This window comes from Microcaecilia unicolor, chromosome 10 (assembly GCF_901765095.1).
Source record: "Microcaecilia unicolor chromosome 10, aMicUni1.1, whole genome shotgun sequence".
Lineage (NCBI taxonomy): Eukaryota > Metazoa > Chordata > Amphibia > Gymnophiona > Siphonopidae > Microcaecilia > Microcaecilia unicolor.
In genome coordinates this window covers 210,401,855-210,425,187 of record NC_044040.1, presented here as the reverse complement: position 1 = coordinate 210,425,187, position 23,333 = coordinate 210,401,855, and the positions used below count along the sequence as shown (strand labels likewise).

The following is a 23,333-nucleotide window of genomic DNA, read 5'->3' as shown; positions in this document are numbered from 1 at the left end:
TCACAAAACCTTTGCTACCCAGCTTATTTGTATGGGTAGCAAACCTTTATGTGCCAGCAATAAATTCCACAGGTTAGTACATTGACCACACAGTTTAAATAAATCAAGATTCCAAAAGCCATTCTGTTCTAAACTCACACTATAGAAAATATTTTGATTTGGTATAAATATACTCGTAGTAACATTGAATATGATGGTAGATAAAGGCCAGTGAACTTCCAGAATCAAGCAGTCTTTATTCCAACCAGCATCAAACAGTTCAAGTGAGATGACCCAACACAACCGTGTTTCGGAGAGTGATGCCTGCGTCAGCGGTCAATAAACTCTCATACAATGAATTGCTCGTATACGAAACCAAAACCACCGATCACAGACACTCAGTCAGTTGTCTTTAGCAATTATAATCACCAAAAGTGCCATAAAAATCCAACAAATTGCAGCACAGTACAATTCATTGTATGAGAGTTTATCGACCGCTGACGCAGGCATCACTCTCCGAAACACGGCCATGTCGGGTCATCTCACTTGAACTGTTTGATGCTGGTTGGAATAAAGACTGCTTGATTCTGGAAGTTGACTGCATCTTCTCACTGTGTTTGTTTTTCTTGACTTCTTTGTGAGGTGCTTTGTCCTTCTTGTTGCCTTCTTGGTACTTAAAGGCCGGCATGGCCCATCTAGTCTGCCCAGTAAGATGTCTACGCTTGTAACTGCTGCTCTGTGCATGTTACCCTCCTTTTAGTTTAGGCTTGTAACTGCTGCTTCATTCAGGTTACTCTCTCTTTTGTCTAGGGTTGTAATTGTCACTCTGTGCAGATTACTCATCTCTATGCTTTTTTGAAGCGTGAAAGTAATTTGTGCTTTTCTTTGAACAGAAATACTCTATCCTTTGATTCTATCCTCGTGCTATATAAGGGATCCTCTATGTTTATCCTCTGCCTTTTTGAATTCCATCACTGTTTTGTCCCAGCCACTCCCACTGGTTTAATACTGTGAGTGGAAAGACTCTTAAACAGAGGTTGACTCACAAGACTGTTTGTTCACACAGTTTAATCAGGAGAGGGTTCGCACCCCAGTACAAGGCCGTACAAGAGGCATATCGATTGTAACTGTGGGAATCTATACGGTTGTGGAGACGGACTTTGGAATGACAGTGAAGTTTGATGGAGACCATCACTTAGAAATTGTTCTCCCTGACTCGTACTACTCAAAGGTGAGCAGAAGGACGTAGCTTCAGAGTGTTTCAAATGTGTTACTAGTTTTATCTCATGCACAATTTTATTTAATGCATTTTTAAATAGTGATTGGGACTAAGGATTCTTCTGAACCGATGAAACCTTTCTCAGATTTATACTTTATCTGGGTGTCAAATAATTCCTGAGGTATCTGTACTGGTGGATTTTTGAAAAGTTAAAGCACTGTAGTGGTTTTAGCTTTGAAATGTGACAACCACTTCTGGAATGATAAAATTATTTATGTATCTGTGTTCATAAATCCTATGTACACTACAGTAGATTCCTGTGGGCAAAGAGGTACATTTTCAAAGGCTCTAACTTCCCAAATTTGAGCAGTTGGTAGACTGGATTAGCTCCTTTGAAAATTTCAGGGCTAGGAAGCTAAATTTAGTTTCTATTATGTAGCTTCCCACTATTCCAGAACCTATGGGATAGTTGTGTCCATCAACCAGCAGGTGGAGACAGAGAACTGATAACTGAGCTGAGACGTATCTCTCTTGGCATCCAGTCCAGATCTTCATTATTTTCTATATCCAGAAGGTGGATGGACACACTTATCAACCTCTGGTTCTGAGTGCTTTGCTCCTGGTCAAGTTGGTCCCCACTTGAACTTTGCAGATGGCTTGAGTCTGCATAGTCATATCTGGAGGTCTTCAGATCCCTGTCTGTGGTGCCCCTTGAATTTATTTCTTCCCTTCCTTCACCTCACCCCTGTTTCCTGTGGAGCTGTCCTTTCCAGCACAACAACCTTAAAAAAACTAAGAGAAAGGAGAAGGAAAGAGGTTTATCGGAGAGTGTGGGACAGAGTATCAGTCCTGAATCTTTCTCTTCTGGGGTAAGACTTGTGAAGAATGTGAGCTTGGGGGGAGCAGCCAACAACCAACAGTGGTAAGTCTGACTAAAGTTGACTCAGAACCACTTGGAGGGTTGCAAGTTCTACTTGGAGCAGGGGAGAGCCTGACTTACCTCTTGGGACCGTGTGCTAAGGCGCTTATGACAGTCGGGATGAATGGCGACTCCTATGGAGGCAGCTAAGTGGTATTCTCACTGTGTAATCCACTGGCCAGTGTTGGGGCACTGCAGTGTGTGCAAGCCAGAAATCCCACAGGACAGGGAGAAAACAGTGGCAGCACATCTTTGGATTTGGCACAGCATCCAAATATGCTGGGGACTTCGGGCTCTCTGGCAGGGCCAATGCGCAGTTTGATGCAGAAGATCGTGGAAATGGATGCCATTTTGTTGGGGCCGACTGGCAGTGAGGAACAGCCTCTGTCTGATCATGCATGGAGCACAGCCACCATTTTACAAACTCAGGGCCCGACAGATCATTCAGCTGCATTGGGATCTTTGTTTTCTCCGGAATTTATATTGCTCTTACACCAGGCCTATTGACTGAAGCAGGGACCATCGGAGTTGCTGCAAGGTGCTTCAGTTTCTCGTCCCCTGCCTCTTGGGCTCCTAAGAGATCTCATTTAGACCTCCAGGAGTGGGCAGATGAGGCTTTCTGATTCTTCCTCCTTATCTGATCTGGTTTTGGTCTATTCAGAGGAACCATCGTTGAAGGAGCTTTTAGAGGAGGGAGAACTCCCTCCTGAGGAGGAGCATGACCCAAAAGTACCAATGTTGTTTCATAAAAAGGAGTTCAGTACTCTTATTTCTGAGGCACTGGTGGTGCTTTCCATTGAGGAGCCTTCTGCTTTGGCGTCAGGAATTCCTTATTTGTCGATCATAAGGAGACTTAGAGATCCTTCTAAGGACTTCCCGATGCATCCTGACATTCAGGACCTGATTACAGCAGAATGGGTCTCACCGGACACAGGTCTAAGAGTGGGAAGAGCAATGGCTCGCCTCTACCCAGTTCCGGAGAAAGAGAAATTGCAGTTTCCCAGGGTGGACTCCCTGGTTAAGGTGATGACTAAGAAGACCACTTTGCTGGTGGAAGGGGGCATTGCCCTAAAAGACCTACAGGATAGGAAGCTAGAAGGCTCACTGAAACAAGCTTTTGAAGTAGCCTCTTTGGGTAACAGCATGAGCTGCTAACCAATAATGCAGCTTAATGAGAGATATTTTACTGCCAAATAAAGGACCACTGCATGTTAGTGAATTTTGGGGTAAATTTGTGCAACAATATGCTGTTTAACACAGCTTAGTAAATAGGGACCTTAGCTTGACACATATGTATATGTAAAATTTATCTATCTATATAATTTGTTTAATAATATGCTTTTCTGAAGAAAAAGAATTTTCCCTTTTCTTTCCCTGTTTTAAGTCTTTCTTTTTCTAGGTCTTTTTCTCACCTTCTCTGACTAAGACATTTTCAGGCCTGAGTTAAGTATTTTCTTTATTGCATCTTCATAATATCTGAACTTTCCTGCTTCTTACTCATGCCAGTAGTTGGTATAATAGGTATAGTAGTTGTTACAGAAAACATTCAAAGCCACATAGTATGTTCATTACATTTCATTTGTTTGCCATAGGTGTGCGGCATGTGTGGTAACTATAACAGCCGAGGCGACGATGAGTTGCTCATGCCAAATGGCCATCAGGCTCGCAATGTCTCAGAGTTTGGTAACAGCTGGAAAGACGAATTGGAGAGCGACTCTGGGTAAGTAGGGTTTGTTCGTTTTGCATTGTTTCTTTACATCACATATTGTTGGGGCAAGGTAGGAATGTGCGTGCACATTTTAATAAATATATGTGAAATCACAAACCACAAAATAAGAGGAATGAAGTTTCCAAATTAACAATACAAAAAACACTCTTCACTAAAATCGTGTTCAGCTTTTTCAGTAGTTAGATCCACTGCATTTCTTGGTATTTAAGGATCGTCTCCATGTTCACCCGTTTCACAGAATAATGAGCCTTGTAAAGGATATGCGTGATATTAATATAAATGTACTTGCATCTTTATTACAGCTGCTTGCCAGATACAAGAGATGAGCTTGGTCCTCCATGCACCGCAGAACAGAAACCAGTGATCGAAGGCCAGTGTCAGGTCTTACTTTCAGATGCTTTCAAACCTTGCCACCATCTGATCAAACCACAACTGTTCATTCAGAACTGTGTCTATGACATGTGCAAATATGACGGCATGCTCTCCACGCTCTGCGCTATAGCTCAGTCCTATGTTGACGCCTGTAAGCGTGAAGGGGTCACTATCAAATGGAGGAACAGCACACTCTGCCGTAAGTTGGATCGAACTGCAAATCACAAAACAGAGGCAGAACCCAGGTGAAAACCTGCTTGCCTGCACAGAATACATGATTTTCTTTGTCAGGTGTGTTAATAAAATGCGAGCATAGTTTGATAAGTGACTTAGTACAAAGCTCTAGTGGAAATATTGAGCCCATGAAAAAGGTAGATGTGTAGCAGGGTGTGATACCTTTTACTGAACATATGACCATACAAGAATTATTCAACATTGTTGTGGTACATGAGCCTTGAAAATTACACAAGCCCCTTCTGCAATGTCAGGTAATAATCTAAAATAACCTTTATTTTTTTTCTAAAATATGAAGTGCTCTCCAATCATGTTTTAATCTTCTCTGTGTATAAAGCCAGTGAATTTGTGTCACATTTCATTATTTCATGGTTTATTTATTTTATTTAATTTATTTAATTTATTGGGTTTTATTAACTACCTTTATGAAGAGATTTACCCAAGGTGGTGTACATAGGTACAGTTTAACAGCAAACTTACAATTTTGTTAACAGCATAACAATAGTAAAATACAATAAATGAGGTAAACTTGAAAACAGCAAATTGAAACCTAATAATAAGACTTCCGTGAAACAGGATCACAAATATACACATTTAACAGCACTGGAATCCAAATAAAATAGATATAATACAATGTAAGGATAATAGTGATGGAATATCTAATAAGCACACAATTAGAACATTCAAATAACATTGCTGTGATACTAATGCTTTTCTACAATACAGCTTAACAAAGCTCCACATTTCTTTTCCTTGCAGCTCTGCCATGTCCTACCAATAGCCATTACACTGACTGCGCTCCTCCCTGCCCACCTACCTGTAATGACATTTATGCATCTGGTACCTGCGACAAGCCAGTGGCCTGCATGGAAGGCTGTGTTTGCAATGATGGACATGTGCTAAGTGATGACCAATGTGTTCCTCTGGATAATTGTGGCTGCAGAGATGACAAGGACAACTACTATCCTGTACGTCGTTCTAATTCTGCATTTATGTTCTACTGAATTTCCTTTTATTAATGCTGGGTCAAATGTTCTTTAATTTATCAACAGTCCAAAGTTTGTTTCACTTTGAGACATTTAAGAAAAATAAAATCTACACTCCCTCACGTCACAGTAAAAGTGAATTATGGATGAGAAATGGGTCAAATAATCAATAAAGCAAAACCCCCACAGAAGGTGAACTCTCCACAGGAAAACCAATGAAAGGCAAAACACACAGTGGATCCAAAAAAGTCCTCTCACAATGAGTGTCTTCCTGAACAAGGTCTTTATTAACAGTAGCAGAAATGACCCGACACGTGACGTGTTTCGGCCGTGAGGCCTGCGTCAGGGGTCTATAAAATAATATAATATACAAAGACATGCATAAAAATACAATTATAATTAAAACCATGAATAAAAACTTGAGCATACATATACAATTTCTTGTACAAATTTAGACAAATAAAACATCAGAATGAAAGATGCAAAATATATATAATAAAAAATATGATAAAAATATAAGAGTATATGACTTTAAAAGAATAGAGAATATTGAATTATATAAAAATATGAAATTATACCACATAGAGATAATGAGGACAAGGCATGCCTTATTTTATTTCATGCCTTGTCCTCATTATCTCTATGTGGTATAATTTCATATTTTTATATAATTCAATATTCTCTATTCTTTTAAAGTCATATACTCTTATATTTTTATCATATTTTTTATTATATATATTTTGCATCTTTCATTCTGATGTTTTATTTGTCTAAATTTGTACAAGAAATTGTATATGTATGCTCAAGTTTTTATTCATGGTTTTAATTATAATTGTATTTTTATGCATGTCTTTGTATATTATATTATTTTATAGACCCCTGACGCAGGCCTCACGGCCGAAACACGTCACGTGTCGGGTCATTTCTGCTACTGTTAATAAAGACCTTGTTCAGGAAGACACTCATTGTGAGAGGACTTTTTTGGATCAAATAATCAATAACCATTATGCTTAAATCACTAAGGGACCCTTTTACAAAGCAGCAGTAAGCCCAATGTGGGCTTACCGCTTGCTAAAAAGGAAGTACTGCTGGGCTACTGCAGCAGCCCAGCATGCCATTATATCCAGTGCTACAAAAATATTTTTGTAGAGCCGGTGGTAATCACTGCCCTGTTACCTCCGAGTTAGCGTGGGAGCCCTTACCACCACCTCAATGGGTGGTGGTAAGAACTCCCCCCCCCCCAAATGACCGTGTAGTAAGTGCTTCACTTGCCGCACAGCCATTTCCTGAAGAAAAGAAAGACCTACCTTTTACCTGCTGCAGTAAGAGGGCCTCAGCATGTGTCAAAAACAAGCACCGTTGTCAGCACAGGCCCCCTTTTGCTGCAGCTTGGTAAAAGGGGCCCTGACTATGATAATATGAATCCAGGAAATAGCTAATGCTTATTTTTATTGTTATTACAACTTTTGAATACAATAATATCATCCATCAAAGCTGCTATCAGTTCCCTTGACCCAGTGCCTGCCTGCTGGACTAGGAGCCCTTTTCCTAATTATTTTTTTTTTTTACCTTTGATATGTAATATGATGTATCAAAATTCATCTATTGGATAAGTACCACTTTTCTGGAAGCATGGTATAGTCCATTCATTACTGAAAAGGCCATCACTGGACTGTTCCAACGTTTCTAATTATCACCCTGTTTGCAATTTACAAGATTGGAGAGAAGGTTGTTTCTGTCAGTTGGCTGCCTTTAAGGAACGTGCATTCATGTGCATGTTTGGTTTCTATGGGTGCCTAAAAATTTAAAGTGTACAGAAATCAGTTCTATGCATGCATATCGATGATTGCACACACATTTTTAAAGTTCTTGCACTTATACAATGTGTTTCTGAAAACACAAATAGGTCAAATGAGCAAAAAACAAACTTTATGTGACTGTGCACACATTTCTTAATATAACTAGGGCCCTGTTTACTAAGGTGTGCCAGCATTTTTAATGCATGCTAAATGCTAGAAACACTCATGGGTGTCTTAGCATGCGCTAAAAACGCTAGCACGCCTATAGCATGGCTTAGAAAACAGGGCCCCTAGTGTTTTACATCTCAGGCAGATAGGCTTTAGACAAGTCCACAGCGCTGAGACCTTGCTGTTAGGCTTGATAAGTGTGATATTCAAGATAATGACATACAAAGAAACAGAGAAAACTAAAGGCAGAGAAAGACCATATGGCCTATCCAATCTGCCCATCCATGTCTTCTACTGTCCTTTCCTCTCCCTTATAGATCCTATGTACTTGTCCTAAGCTCTCTTGAATTCAGATACTGTTTTTGTCTCCACCGGGAGGCCGTTCTACAAAGTCACCACCCTTTCCGTGAAGAAGTATTTCCTCATGTTACTTCTGAGCCTATCCCCTTTCACCTTCACCCTATGCCTCCTCATTCCAGAGCTTCCTTTCATTTGAGACTCGCCTCCTGTACTTTTATGCCCATGGAGGTATTTAAATGTCTCTACCTTATCTCCCCTCTCTCACCTTTCTTTCAAAGTATACATATTGATATCTTTAAGTCTGTCCCCATACACTTTATGACGAAGACGACTGACCATTTTAGCAGCCACCCTCTAGACCAACTCCATCCTGTGTATATCTTTTTGAAGTGTAGTCTCCGTACTCTTGGCTTTTCAGAAATGCATTTACATCCTGAATCTAGGGACAGGCTATTCTAACAATTGGTTATGTTCCAGGTGGGTGAGAGCTGGATAACTCCACATTGTGTCCAAAAATGTCAGTGTAAGAAGGGTAACAACATAAAATGCAGAAGTTATGGTTGCGAGCCTGGTGAGATCTGTATTCTCAATAACAAAGGCAATTATGCCTGTAAACCAACAGGTAGGTAACATTTATTTTCAAAACTTCTACACATTCAGTATGACTTTGGCACAGCCCTGTTGCATTATAATTTGGAAATGAATGTAGTCCTTGGTCCACTTCTTCCACAGACACATCTTGCAGAGCTGCAAGGCTAATTCTTAACTCTGGTGACTTTCAGCGGCATAATCGAAAGAGAAGGACACCCATCTTCCGACACAAATTGGGAGATGGGCGTCCTTCTCTCAGGGTCGCCCAAATCGGCATAATCGAAAGCCGATTTTGGGCGTCCTCAACTGCTTTCCATCGCGGGGACGACCAAAGTTCATGGGGCGTATCGGCAGTGTACCAAAGGCGGGATGGGGGCGTGTTAAGAGATGGACGTCCTTGGCCGATAATGGAAAAAAGAAGGGCGACCCTGACGAGCATTTGGCTGACTTTACTTGGTCCAATTTTTTTCACGACCAAGCCTCGAAAAGGTGCCCGAACTGACCAGATGACCACCAGAGGGAATGGGGGATGACCTCCCCTTACTCCCCCAGTGGTCACCAACCCCCTCCCACCCTAAAAAAAAAAAAATTTAACATTTTTTTCCAGCCTCTGTGCCAGCCTCAAATGTCATACCCAGCTCCCTGACAGCAGTATGCAGGATCTCTGGAGCAATTTTAGTGGGTGCATTGCACTTCAGGCAGCAGACCCAGGCCCATCCCCCCCACTTGTTACACTTGTGGTGGTAAATGTGAGCCCTCCAAAACCCACCCAAAACCCACTGTACCCACATGCAGGTGCCCCCCTTCACCCCTTAGGGCTATGGTAGAGGTGTACAGTTGTGGGGAGTGGGTTTTGGGGGGGGGGGTTGGGGGGCTCAGCACCAAATGTAAGGGAGCTATGCACCTGGGAGCAATTTGTGAAGTCCACTGCAGTGCCCCCTAGGGTGCCCAGTTGGTGTTCTGGAATGTGAGGGGGGACCATTGCACTACAAATGCTGGCTCCTCCCATGACCAAAGGGCTTGCATTTGGTCGTTTTTGAGATGGGTGTCCTTGGTTTCCATTATCGGCGAAAACCAAGGTCGTCCATCTCCAAGGTCGACCATCTCAACATTTAGGTCGACCATCTCTTAAGTCGACCTAAATGTTGAGATTTGGGATCCCCGACCATATTATCGAAACGAAAGATGGACGCCCATCTTGTTTCGATAATAAGGGATGCCCCGCCCCTTCACGGGGACGTCCTCAGAGATGGGTGCCCTTAGAGGTGGGCGTCCCCGTTTGAAAATGCCCCTCCATGGCTCCTCCTGATGGGAGGTGGTGAAGGGGAAGATTATTAGGGAAAATTAATTTTCTAGGGCCCCTATTCTTAAAGCCTTCAGAATATAGCTGAATAAACCACACAGATTGGGTTGTTCCAAAATATTAAGAGGCTCATATTTAAAAGTATTAACTGGTTAACTTTGAGAGCTAAACAGATAAATTATTTTATTTAAAAATCCTGGCCTGCTGCATGAAAAGGTTTTGGACGTATATCTCCACATCCATTCAATAGTGATTCTGTTAGGTAGGCCTGGGTGACATTCTGGACCCAAGGCTGTTATAAAGATAACCAGATTAAATTTAAAGAAAGCATATTCAGCAGTCCAACATAACCAGATAACTTGGCTGAATAAAAGGTTAAAGTTAAATCAAACTGGATATGTTACCATTGCATGTAGGCCCCAAATTTTACTGGAGTAAAGAAGTAGAATAAAACTTGAGATGGTAAATTTAAACACCATTTGACTGCTTAAATTACAGAATAGTAGCAGTTAGATGGGTAAATGTACACTTAGTAAGTACTAGGTGCGAATGCAGTGCTATTCTGTAAATGACGTGCAAATTGTTTAGTGCATAAATGCCAAGGGTGTGTGTGTGGGGGGGGGGGGGGGGGGGGGATTCTCAGTGGAGGAACAAGAACAGGACCAAGATTTACACACATAGGACTAGATTCTATATATGGCTCCTGACAATTCTGGGTGGAAAAAATACGTCTAGGCATATTTTCTAAAGTACGCGTAAATTTTATAGAATAAGCTTAAATTTCCACATATCAAATATGCTGAGCACCTTTCCACGTGACCAAGTTTAGTTGTGGCCATTTACGCCACATTTTACTTGGTGTAAATCCCAACGCCTACATTAGATGCAGAGCAGGTGTATTCTATAACCACATGCATAGATTTTTGAAAAGCCCACGCCTTGTCCATGGCCACACCCCCTTTTCAACTATGCGACTTAGAATTTACACGCACCACGTTACAGAATACGCTTAGCGAGTTGTGCGCATAAATCTTAATGCCAATTAGTGCTGATAATTGCTTAACATTTAATTGACAGAATTGATTAGCTAGTTAACCAATTAAATTATGTGCATTGTTATAGAATACGCTTTGATGTCTATGCAGAAATTAAGGTAGAATATATAGAATCTGGCAGATAACGTATAGAAGTTATTTGCATGTCCATCTGCTATTGACATGGCAAAAGTGGATGTGCCTAGATGCAGCTGACTTATACCAGAATTCTATAATAGATTCTTGGCACCCAGATGCCATTATAGAATTTGCACTTAGAGGCAATTCTGTAACTGGGCACCACAAGATAGATACCTAGATGCAGTGCCCTGAGAGCTGTTTCTTCCAATGATATTCACACTGAAAACAAAATCCTAGACATTTGAAAATTTCATAGTCAGTTATCACTTCGCTAAAGAGCTCAGAGCAGTCATTAGAGATCCTCCATACTTGCACTTTCCCTGGTTTGGTACTTTGGTACAGTTGATGGTCTTCTCCTTGGCTGGAATCAACTGTTTGACAGTTTCCTTCTCAAAGAATCTTATTCTGTTATAAAAGGTTCCCAAGACCAATGTCTAGTATAGGAATTCTATGAAGTAGTCTTTCACACTTGGCAACCTTCCTGTTCCCCAAAGTGAAAAATCCATCTATTAAAGTAGAAACAGGTAATGTCCAGTGCAGAGGAGTTTGGTGTCTATTCCTTTCTCTAGAAGACCACTATCCTGAGGGCAAAAGGCCCTTATATGGCAGCTTGATCCTTAGCAGTAGTGTTATGAGGCTCCACTAGGACTTGAGAAGTACCATTTTGAACCTGGTGCTGGAAGGGAAGGGGCAGAACGACTGAGGATTGCTCCTGCCCCATATTCTCTAGACCAACAGAGACTGAAGAGATAGGTCTGGGAAGCCTATGGGTGGAGAGGTCTTTGAGGAGGGAGTCTTTGATTGGGGGACTGTCTTCAGGATTATATCATGGGTATCTTATAGATGTACAGTACATAACTTCACAAAAATATGTTTCACACCATCCCTTCTGCCACCTTGTTTTCAGACACAATGCATTGCATATGTATCACATGAGTTCATTTCCCCTCTTCTAGGTTTTGCAAAGTGTTCTATCACTGGTGACCCTCATTACTTGAGTTTTGATGGCTTAGTGCATCATTTCCAAGGCAAGGACACTTACATCGTGGTTCAGACATCCTCTAGCATTTCTGACAGTCTGCCACAGTTCAGAATTGAAGGCAAGAATGCACCTTTGATTACACAAGTAGGGGTCTCATATCTTAAGGAGATCAGCACCAACGTATACAACCATACCGTCCTCTTTAAGCAGAAGAAGCAACTTGTGGTAAGAAAGCATAAAACTATGTATGCCTTCCAAAAACAATGTTGGAAATAGACAGTTTTTGTATTGTTATCTACCAAAAAAGGCCCTATCAAGGTATTTTCCAGGGGTCAGGCTTTTTATTGGGGCATGAACGGATTTCAGCAGTTCAACTGGTTTTTGTGACTGTGATTGGTCTTCGTAATATCACAAATTTCCTTGTCCAAAAGAATATAAACCAACAAAGAGGGAAGGGACGTAGGTCAACTAATAACATGTAGGATTCCAGTTGTAGGTAAACAAAAGTCTTGTCAGAAGGCAGATACAATGAACTCGGCATGGCTCCATGTTTCTGCAACAATATGTCTGCTTCAGGAGTCTAAGTATCTGTAAAACTGTCACCAACGTCTTTCCACAGAAAAACCTATGTAGCAGAACAACTGCTACAATAGTGTATCTTTATCACTGCACAAACCGCCAAAGTATCACCGCAAAAATGGGGGGAAAAAAAAGAATAGCCAATGTCTCAGAACATTGTCCAACAAGGTCCCTTCTGTATGGTTCATGAGTACTGCAATCCAAAGGGAGTTCATTTTCAAATACTCAGGGGCAGCCCAAGACAATCTGTCACCTGAGGCAGAAAATGAGCTGCCGCCCCCGCCTTTCCCTCCCCAACCTCCTTCCCAGAAATTTCCACTTCTATTCTTTTCTTGTTTTTCAATAGAAGGTGGTGGTAGCAACTCCCGTAGGCTGCCCTGCTGCCGGTCCGTCTCCTTCTCTCAACTGCGGGCAGCCCACATATCTGACATAATTTCCTGTTTCCTCAGAGGTGGGCTGCCCGCAGGTAGAGAGAAGGAGCAGTTGATAGTATTCTATATCACGCCTGACTTCTGGGAACAACCCCTGATCTGCCCATGCCCCTTCAATAGCCAAGTCTCTTTGGAGTTGCATGCTATGAAATTTAGGTGCGCACTTTATAGAATACTGCCTAGGGCAGATGCACATGTAACTCAAAATTGTTGCCAATTAATAGCAATTATTAATTGTTGATGCCTCAGTGGCTAATTAATTTGTGCGTAGATCTGCGATCGGTGCCCAAATTTGCATGCCCATCTTTGGGCAGCCTATATAGATTCTGAGGGTTTGTATAAAGCCACAAACATATCTAATGAAAGAATGTTCTAGATATCACAAAGTGCTAGAATAAAGACAGTGAAACTGAAGATCTACCAAACTGGGTCACATACTAAAGGTTCAGTTGCCTTGTGTTCTCGGTGATGTCATGCTATACAAAATCATATTTAATGGGATTATGGTATATTAGATGAACTTTTGTGATGTTGGCAGGAAATACATTTTTCTAGATAAACAAATAAATGAATAAGCACACAAATGAATAAAAGTTCTCTGCAGACTGTAATTAAGTGATTGTTCAAACTTGTATATTTAATTTAACATGGTAGGTTATATATACTCAGGACAGTTTTCTTTTATTTATATTTGTTTGTTTATTTATTTATTTATTTAATTTTATACAATATTACAAAAGTAGCCTCCTACAGAGGATACAATTACATTCAGAAACTAAAAAAAATAAGGAAAATTAATGTCCAATAAGAAATATTACTAATATCAACTTCGACCACAAGTGAAGAAAAGTAGATCCAAGATAAAGAAATAATTATTCATCAACAAAAAGAGAAGAAAAAATTACAATAAGATGAGCATTATCCCAAACCCCTCTATCAGCCTACCCTTAGCAGTGAGCGTATTGGTTCACATCACACTCTTCACTTCCTGTTTGGCTAACAAAAATTCTTTCAATTGTTTGGGGACAAACAATTTAAATTGCTTTGCCTCAAATACAACATAACATATACAAGGAAATCTTAATAAAAAATCAGCTCCTAAGGCTAAAATTCTAGGCTGAAAGGCCAAGAATGCCTTACGCCTCATCTGTGTCTCTCTAGCTAAATCGTGGAAAAAATCTAATTTTTGATCCCAGAAACAATGTTTCAAGATATCTAAAGGAAAGTCTCAATATATTATTTTGGCCCATTTCCAAAGCAAACGTCACTATCAAAGTGGTTCTCTGGGTAATAACATCCAAAGATGACTCCAAAAAAGATGCTAAAATAATAAATAAATAACGAAATTCAATAACGGGTCATGTCAAGGCACCGCCATTGAATATTCAGTCACATGTAGCAGGCTAACATTTATGCATTAAGTGCAATATTCCGCATTATAATGACATGTAAATTCCAGCTTTCTAACATTGGGTTTCTAATGTTTATTCAGGGTATATGTTTACATGCCACTATTAACACTTATAAGTCGCAAATTGGGCTTCTATGATAAGGACCTTTCTGTAATATATTCTTAGGTAGACAATTCAGGTCTTCAAAGAGTGCAAGCAGTTCTGGCTCTTGAGATACCCACAATGAATACGCATGAGATTTATTTGCATGCGGTAGAGGTGGTGCATGGAAATCTGAAAAGCATGGGAAGGTTAAATAGGAAATAATTGTTTAATCTGTCAAACACCAAAACAAGAGGACACTCCATAAAACTAATGGCCAGTAGACTGAAAGCAAATCATAGTATTTTTTTGATGCAGTGTGCAATTAAGCTGCTAGAGTTGCAGCTACAGGATGTGGTCAAAGCGATTAACATAGTAGGATTCAAAAAAGATTTGTACAGGTTATGGAAGGAAAAGTCCATAAAACTTATTAGATGTCATTCCTGCAAATGAGCTACTGTATGGGAAATAGATCTATTTTTTTTGGATCTGCCACGGACTTGTAACTTGAACTGGCCACTCGTGAAGACAGGATGCTTTGCTCAATTGACCTCAGTCTGACTCGCCATAGCTTTTCTTATGTTCTTATAACTCTGATTGCAAGTTTGACTTATATTCTCAATTTGTCTTATAAATCAGTTGGATGGTGTGAGAATAGATCCTCCTGCTCAGCCTCATGAAGGAATTCGAATATCCCAAAGGTCAACAAGAATTTATATGGAAACAGATTTTGGTTTGTCAGTCAGTTTCGACGGTGCAGAAAATGCAGGTAAGAAATGGATTGGAATAATCACTGCAGAGACTTTCTACACATTTTGGACCAAAGTTTATATATGGTGTCGAAAAAATCGGTTTGGAAAAAACCACGACTAGTGCTGTTCTGTAAACCATGCCTAGCATTAGGCATGGTTTATAGATTATACTTAGTACCTGGATCCACGACTAAATTTAGGTGCGACCATTTCTGTCAACTAAAACCATAAGTACAGATTGAGTGTAGTTCACGTAATTTCTAGAAACATTCACAACCCGCCCATGCCCCTCCCATGCCCACACCCCTTTTGAGATCTGCACATTAGAATTTGTGTGCACCACTTTATAGAATATAGACGGAAAAAGAAAAAGTCCGTGTAACACAGCCAGCTGCAAACTATGCCAAAACATTTCACAAGACCCCACAGTCATTCACAAAGGAAAAATATTCAACATAAAGGACTATTTTACATGCTCATCTTCCAATGTGGTATATATCATTCAGTGTAAAAAATGTAACGAAGGATGCTATATTGGAGAAACAGGCCAGATGCTTAAGACAAGATTCAATTTGCACAGACATCACATGAAAATAGCCGGTGCCAGTCAGGCCCCCACCCCTGTGGGCCAACACTTCACAAGACCAGAACACTGCACCAGTGATTTCACAGTAAGAATACTGAAAGGTAATTTTAAAACAATACAGGAACGTAAGACCTTTGAAATAAGAATGATTGAATATTTTGACACCCAACAAACAGGACTTAATAAGGATCTGGGTTTTCTAACTCATTATAAAACATAAAGCTGTATTTCTCTGTTTATTACCCTCCTCTCACCTACCAACACCCATTCTGTTAGAATATCAATGAAATGTTTTGATGTCCCCATGCATACCCCACCCTCCCACTCTGTCAGACTGTCAAAGTAATGCTTTGATGTTTCTCTCATATATACTATCTGCTACCAAATTTGCTTATTTCCGATCTGAGGAAGAAGGGCAACCTTCGAAAGCTAATCAAGAAATGTATTAAGTTATGTCCAACAAAAAGTTATCATCTTATTTTCTTTTCCATGTTTTATTTTGTTTGATTTCTATTGATAACCTTTAAGAGTGGACTAACGTGGCTACCACACCTCTCTACTTAGAATATGCTTAGAAAGTTGCACGCATATATTCTAATTAGTGCCAATTAATGCCGATAATTGCTTGTTATTGGTCAACAAGCAATAATGAGCACTAATTGGCAGTAACTACAATTTACATCTAACCGTATTTTATAACGCAGTGCGCCTAACTTCTAATGCATGCAGGCTAAAAGGGGCATGGTTATGAGTGGGGAAATGGGTGTTTCATAAGCATTCCAAAATGTACGCATGTAGTTATAGAATATAGCCCTCTGCTCCTAAATCTACACACCGGGATTTACGCTGTGTTTTCATTTATGTAAATGGAGGTGTGTAGATTTAGGTGCTAGGATATCGACTAAGTGTATTCTATATACCGTGCCTAAATCTAGGCGTCGCTTATAGAATATGCTTAGTCGGAAATGTTTTCTGCGCAGATTTTCTATGCACCATATATAGAATCTCCCCCCATATATAGAATCTGGGGGTAAGGGGGTAATTTTAATAAGGACTCTTTGTGCATAAAATAGGGATGAATGGATGAATGGCCTTCCAATTGAATCCAAAGCGGTACTTGCTGCTGGATTCTGTATAGCGCGTCTAACGCTCCTCGCTGAAATCTAAGCATATTCCATAACACACGTAACTTAATTGGCTTAACAAGCTAATCAGCGTTGATAACAGCACCTAACAATGTGCTTGCCAGCTCTGACTGCTAATTGCATGCAAATGAGGGTCTCCTGCATTCCTCCCTTATGATCAGTGGACAGCTGGCATTAGGGTTTGCCAAGGGAGAAATGGGGGAGACCAAAAGAAGTTTGACAGGTCCGGGATTTTCTCTCGGGTCTGTGAAACCTAAGCCCGCCCCCCCCAAACACTAAAAAGACCTGGTGGTCCAGTGGGACTGCTAGACCCCATCCTCAACACTAACAAGACCCTGATGGTCCAGTGGGACCACAACTGATGCACCGGCACCCCCTTTCCCCCCGCGGCCTACCTCAAAGTTGGAGGATGGAGGGACTAGCACTCCATTCCTCCTCTGCAGGTGCCTCCTGGGATATGCCGGGCAGGGCTTAACTGTTTGACAGGTCCGGAATTTTTTTTTTGACAGCCCAGACCTGTCAAAACCTCTGCGGGAGGATTGTGCCTTGGATGCATGCCCAGGCACAATCCTCCCACAAATGTACCTCTATGATCAGAGCTAATAGCGCGCCTAAATTTGCATGCTATTAGCTCTGATCATAAGGTGTGTTACTGCCCTGCGTTGTTCCGGCGCTAATTTTAGAGCGGTGCTTGGAACAGTGCAGGGCTTCTGATCATCTGGGCCTGAGGTCTTTTTCTCTCTATATAATAAATAGCTTTCAACTTGTTAATTGGGTGCCTTTTTAATTGTAAGTTGATTTCATTGGTTTGCACCATATATTTTTGCTGCAAAGTATATTTTAACAGTCATTTCTTTCTCATTTCTTGCATGCTTTTTGGTTGTTTTCTGAATGCATTTGTTTTGTTTTTTCATTTATGATAGATATTACTCTACCCAACACATACAAGAAGAAAGTGGAAGGACTGTGTGGTAACTTTGATGGAAAGTACAATAATGACTTCACAAAGCCAGATGGAACAAAAGTCAACAATGTAAATGTGTTTGGTGAAAGCTGGAAAGTCCAGAATGGGAAAACAACATTGAGACTCAGGTATGTTGGGCTTCTTGACAGAAATCACGTCAAGAGTTCTTAGACCTAATCCTTGAGGCCTTCAAATGTGTAGCTTTTAAGATGACCAAAATATGCAAATTAGCATGGTTCTTAGATGAAATACATGCAAATATCGCTCTTGAAAATCTGTTTTGAAAGCCATATCTCTTTGAAAGCTTGGAGAAAAGGTTTTGAAAAGTTCAATGGTATTTATAACTGTGGTTAAAAAAGTTAAAAGTATTTCTCCCATTATGTTTGTATAATCAGTGCAAAACTTCTCTGAGAAATGATTGACAGTCAATCAATCTGCCTGGGTAATGGTAAATATTAATACATGTCCTATAGGTCAGCACTATTATTATTGTGGATCCAAGAGAAATGAAGTATCAAGGAAAGGAATTTTGCTAATGGTAATGTAGGAAATATATGTAAGAATCTTCTTGGCCATTGAACAGATGGCCAGCTCTTGTAACTTGCATGACACTTCACGAGATCTGCACTCATTTACCAACTATGAGACACTGCAGTGATGTGTCTTACTGAGTAATGATTCCCAATATCTATCATCAATCATTGATTTCACCAGTAAAAAGAGGCATGAAGTAGTTGCAGCAAGTCACAGGTTCAAAAACAGAAGTAGCAACACAAACCAACCATTGGCCATAGATGTATCCACCTGGAGGAGTAGCCTAGTGGTTAGTGCAGTGAACTTTGATCCTGGGGAACTGAGTTCAATTCCCACTGCAGTTCCTTGTGACTCTGGGCAAGTCACTTAACCCACCATTACCTCAGGTACAAATAAGTACCTGTATATACTGTGTAAACTGCTTTGAGTGTAGGTGTTACAATCGATGCCCAATATGCCTCCATCATGGGCACAGTTAACCACTGCTACTAGGATGCATATCACATATTAAAAGAGAGTGCTCAAAACATTAAAGGTTGCATATAATGAGCTCCCAGAGCGCACTATGAACTGCTTCAAAAAGGGATGATGCACTAGGACCATGGTGGAAAGATGTAAAGGGGCTCATCCCTGGGCCACTACTACACCAGGGCATCTATGCCCATTGAGGCTGCCTCTTTCCTGTGGATGAAGAAGCACTTAGCCATGGCATTCCCGCTCAAGGCCATGAGATCGAAGACAAACTGTCAACACCAGTCTAAGAGTTGAAAAATTATCTACCTTAGACCCCACTTTTTTGGATCCAGCAGAGAGTGGTTGAAGCAATCTGCCTGAACATTATCTTTGCTGGCTATGTGGACTGCCAGCAATGCCATAAGGTTCACTTCTGCCCAGCGGGCTGCTTCCAGAGCTACTGCCTGACTCCTGGTGCCTCCTTATTTGTTGAAATAAGCTACAGTTATCCCAATGTCCACCATCTCTCAGACCACTCTCTCTCGGATCAGAGAGAGGAACTCCACCAGTCATGTGACCACTGCAGTCTCCAGCAGTTGATGGACCACGAGACCTCCAGGTGTGACTCACGCCCCTGCACTACTCTGCCAAGCTGTAGTGGGAACTGAATTTGGGTCACCTGGTTCTCAGGCCACTGCATTAAACATTAGCTAGGTTTCCGATAGCTTACACATTTGTAGTGGAGGCATATGCTGAAGGGCTGCTTCTTTCTTCCCTGGGCCTCTCTGGCTTGAATGTGCTTGGGGTTTTTATCTGGTTGCCTGAACCACGCTCTCCCTGTTCTGACCTGACCGAGTAATGCCCTCCTTGCTCTGTATTTCAGGACCTAATTTCATAATGTAGCTCTGTGAGGGAGTGTTGTTAAAAGGGACTGGCATCTTCCTAAACACTTCATCACACCAAATTAATGCCATTTACTTAATAACAGAGGCCATAGGCCATAGGACCTAGCATTTTATACATTCTATTTATAACACTTGTCCAGCAATGGCCACCAATAAAAATATTTAACAGTATAGTATTATGTTAGCACTGGTTTTAATACTTTGTTTTCTCAAATGCGGAATTCAATATGTTTTAACGCACAGAAACAGAGGCTAATAAATTATTTTAAAAAATATATCTATATATATATATATATATATAATTTATTAGCCTTTATTTCTGTGCGTTAAAACATATTGATGATGATTTTGTGTGAACTAACAATGCATTTCCTGATCAGCTTTCAGAAGCTGACACTCAGTTCTGTTCACCCTTGAGAAAACGCGTGCCAGCTCCTTAAAGCTAGTCAAAAAATGTATGAAGTTAATCTAATAGAAAAGGGTATCACCTTATGTATTTGTTGTTTTACTGACCTTTATTTCTGCTTAATGAAATGGACTGACTAATCACACTGCTTTATCCTGTTTTAATAGAGTTCGCAAAAGTCAAGCCATTGCATTATTTATTGTATGCATTTCTAGCCTGCATATTGATCGAGTTATAATAAAAACATACATAAATTCAGCACAATCACAGAAAAACATCCTAATATATTAGTTTGGTATATTAACTAATGTTTTTGCTGTACAGTGGCAGACGTTATTGGCATAGACGGTCGGTAGCCCAACTGTTTGGGGAGGCTAAAGGGGGCGGAGCTTACCTCCATACGCTCCGTGGCAGCGACGTCAATGAAGAAAAAGACTACAGGCTCGCCGCCAGCTTCTCCCTTCTCTCTGCACACAGTGTCCCGTGATGCATTTCCTGTTTCCACGAGAGCAGAGAGAAGGGAGAAGCTGGCGGCGAGCCTGTAGTCTTTTTCTTCATTGACATCGCTGCCACGGAAATAAAAGATGAAAATGCGCGGGGCGGGAGGGTGGGCTCCACAACAAGCGGAAGTCGACGATTCGGCTGGGGAGGCTTAGCCTCCCCAAGCCTCTTATACGGGGCGCCTATGGTTATTGGGCAGAAATAAGGAAACTATTATTTATTCTCTCATTCTAGACAAGCTTTAACTTCAGAGGAAGAATCAGACGTTGAAGAGCTTAACACTGGATTCCAAATGAGCTGTTCACCCAGCCAACTGAAGAGGGTTAACAGCAGTTCTTACTGTGGACTTCTCACTGACCCATCTGGTCCATTTAAAGCCGCCCACCAAACTATAGCAGCAGACCTGTACAGTTTGTAAGTAAAAAATGATCTGTACGTCTTCAGTATCTTCCTGGTGAAAAAACTCTTAAACAATATTCCTTAGCTCACATATTACTCTCAACGCTTTCTGCCTAACAGGCTTATCAACATTATTTTATTTTAGGGGATTATAAATGCATTATTTTATCAAGATTAAGAATACACTTCCTGTGCGTATGTGCATCGCATCCATGCATGGCTTACCAATGAGTGCTAAGAAGCAATTTATTGTACTAACGACCATGATTTATCTAGTCGCATTATTATTTTCCTCATTTTTTATAATTTGCATAAAATATATCCTATTTCACAATCACTGACAGCACATTCTGGGGCCTATGTATTAAAAATGCATTGAAACTGACAGCATCAAATTTTGCATGCACTTTAGCTGTGCCTTATGTATTAAGTCTGAGTGCTCAGAAGGACATGTTAAACTGGACATAGCCCTAAAAGTGTATTCCCTTTTTCCATATATCTGTCTGGTTCTCCACAATACTAACTGGTGATGTTCAAAGGCTGAGCAATTTGAGAGGGCCCTCTCCAGTCACATATACTATATCAGTCATCCCTTTCTCTTCCCTTTCACCTTCACAAAAACAAACACAGACCTTACTTTCCCAACTACCTTGAGGTTATGTCCTCCCTTGATAAATCCTCTGGATGTGAAAGCCCCAATGCCCTCTCCCCAAAGTCAACCACCCACCACCAAAAGGCAGCCTCTTATATCCTCATCTGAATATGCAACCTCAGGTGATGAGTAAATCAAGTCACATTTGAAAGGATGTGGGAAGGCTCTGAGTAGCACAGTGGGCCGAGAACCTGGAAAGTGGTTCCTTCCCACTGTGGCTCCTTGTGACCTTGGGGAAAGTTACTTAAACCTCCATTGCCCTAGGTAAAAAAAAAAACCTTAGATTATGAGCCCACTAGAGACATAGAAAGTACTTGCATATAATAAACGTAAGAACACAAGGAGTAGGAACTGGATCAGGATCTTTAAAAACAGACTCAGGACGCCGAAGCAAAATTATAGATGTTTATTAAATCTGACTCGACACGGTATCATGTTTCGGCATCTACTTTCCTGTTTCAGGAGTCTATACGATTAAAACAAATATGTGGAAAGATAAATGCATAAATAAATAATCATGGAATGATACAAAATGGAAAAACAAGCATAGTAATAGAAAGGATATAATGATAAATACATAGATAAATAATCATGAAATAACGTCTAATGATAAAAACAAGCATAATGATAATAAGAAGGATGTAAAAACATATAGAAATACAGTCGAATAACAGATATGCATTTATCTTTACACGTATTTGTTTTATTCGTGTAGACTCCTGAAGCAGGCACGTAGGTGCCAAAACATGGTACCATGTTGAGTCAGATTTAATAAACATCTATCATTTTGCTTCGGTGTCCTAAGTCCGTTTTTGAAGAGCCCGATCCGGTTCCCAACTCCTTGTGTTCTGACTCTACTCACCTCATTGGATCTTTGTGTTCTTTCCACTGCCCGTGGTTCCTTTGCACCTGTATAATAAATGTAAACCATTTTGGTGGTACCACAGAAGGGCAGTATATCAAATGACCTTTTATATTCCTCCTTCTCTTCTTGTCCCCTTTTTTTTATTAAGTGCTAGTCTGCAATGGCAGCCATGCTGGGTTGGCAATGCTTAGCCACTGGCTGGGATCAGAAGTTATATTTTACGTGCTACAAATCAGCATCAAACTTCTGGTAGCAGAACCTTCACTAAATATCATGAGTAATGATGTCATTACTACTATTTACCTGTTTAATATATGCAGACATGCTCCCCACGATATTCAAAAGGATTTGACTGGGCACCCACATATGCAGAAATTGGTTATCAGTTTTGCCTCAGTTTGGAGGCTTAATAAATTGTGCTCCGCTAAGTGTATGTGTTTAAAGCCCCTTAATCCACTTGCTAAATTTAGTAGATGCTGTAGAATCAGAAAGGAAATAAAAAATTGTAACACGGTAACAGGATGTTTTGTCCAATGCTTTTATTTTTTCCATAGGAACTGCATCTTTGACTTATGTACAGATATTGAAAACACAGTCATGCTATGCAGTAACCTAGGCCAATATGCACTAGACTGCCAAGAGGCTGGCATCACTATAGGGGACTGGAGAGAGAATAGTCGATGTGGTAAGAAGAACATCTGATTTATGACTTCTATTCATTGTTTACATTTTTTTCTTCATTTTACATAGTAGATTTTGTGATAAAAAATGTGGAACCCTGTGCTAATAACGTATGGCTGCATATGTTAGTAATCTCTCATGCGTACAGCCTCTGAAGACAAATCCCCGATTTCTAAAACAGCTCCTGGCCGGTTAAATGGCACTTTGCCGGCTATCCAGAGATATTTAGTG

General features: G+C 40.5%; 1 protein-coding gene across 1 annotated transcript in view; it reads left to right on the top strand.

Annotated features, from left to right (window-relative positions):
• Positions 1-23,123, top strand: part of LOC115478386 (IgGFc-binding protein-like) — a 109,335-nt gene extending 86,212 nt beyond the window's left edge. The window contains exons 31-40 of the mRNA XM_030215684.1: positions 1,046-1,210; positions 3,710-3,837; positions 4,149-4,417; positions 5,212-5,420; positions 8,183-8,327; positions 11,731-11,981; positions 14,899-15,028; positions 17,666-17,834; positions 20,740-20,919; positions 22,976-23,123. Coding sequence (XP_030071544.1) covers positions 1,046-1,210; positions 3,710-3,837; positions 4,149-4,417; positions 5,212-5,420; positions 8,183-8,327; positions 11,731-11,981; positions 14,899-15,028; positions 17,666-17,834; positions 20,740-20,919; positions 22,976-23,123 — 1,794 coding nt within the window. The remainder of the gene's footprint in view (positions 1-1,045; positions 1,211-3,709; positions 3,838-4,148; positions 4,418-5,211; positions 5,421-8,182; positions 8,328-11,730; positions 11,982-14,898; positions 15,029-17,665; positions 17,835-20,739; positions 20,920-22,975) is intronic.
• The last annotated feature ends 210 nt before the right edge of the window (positions 23,124-23,333 follow it).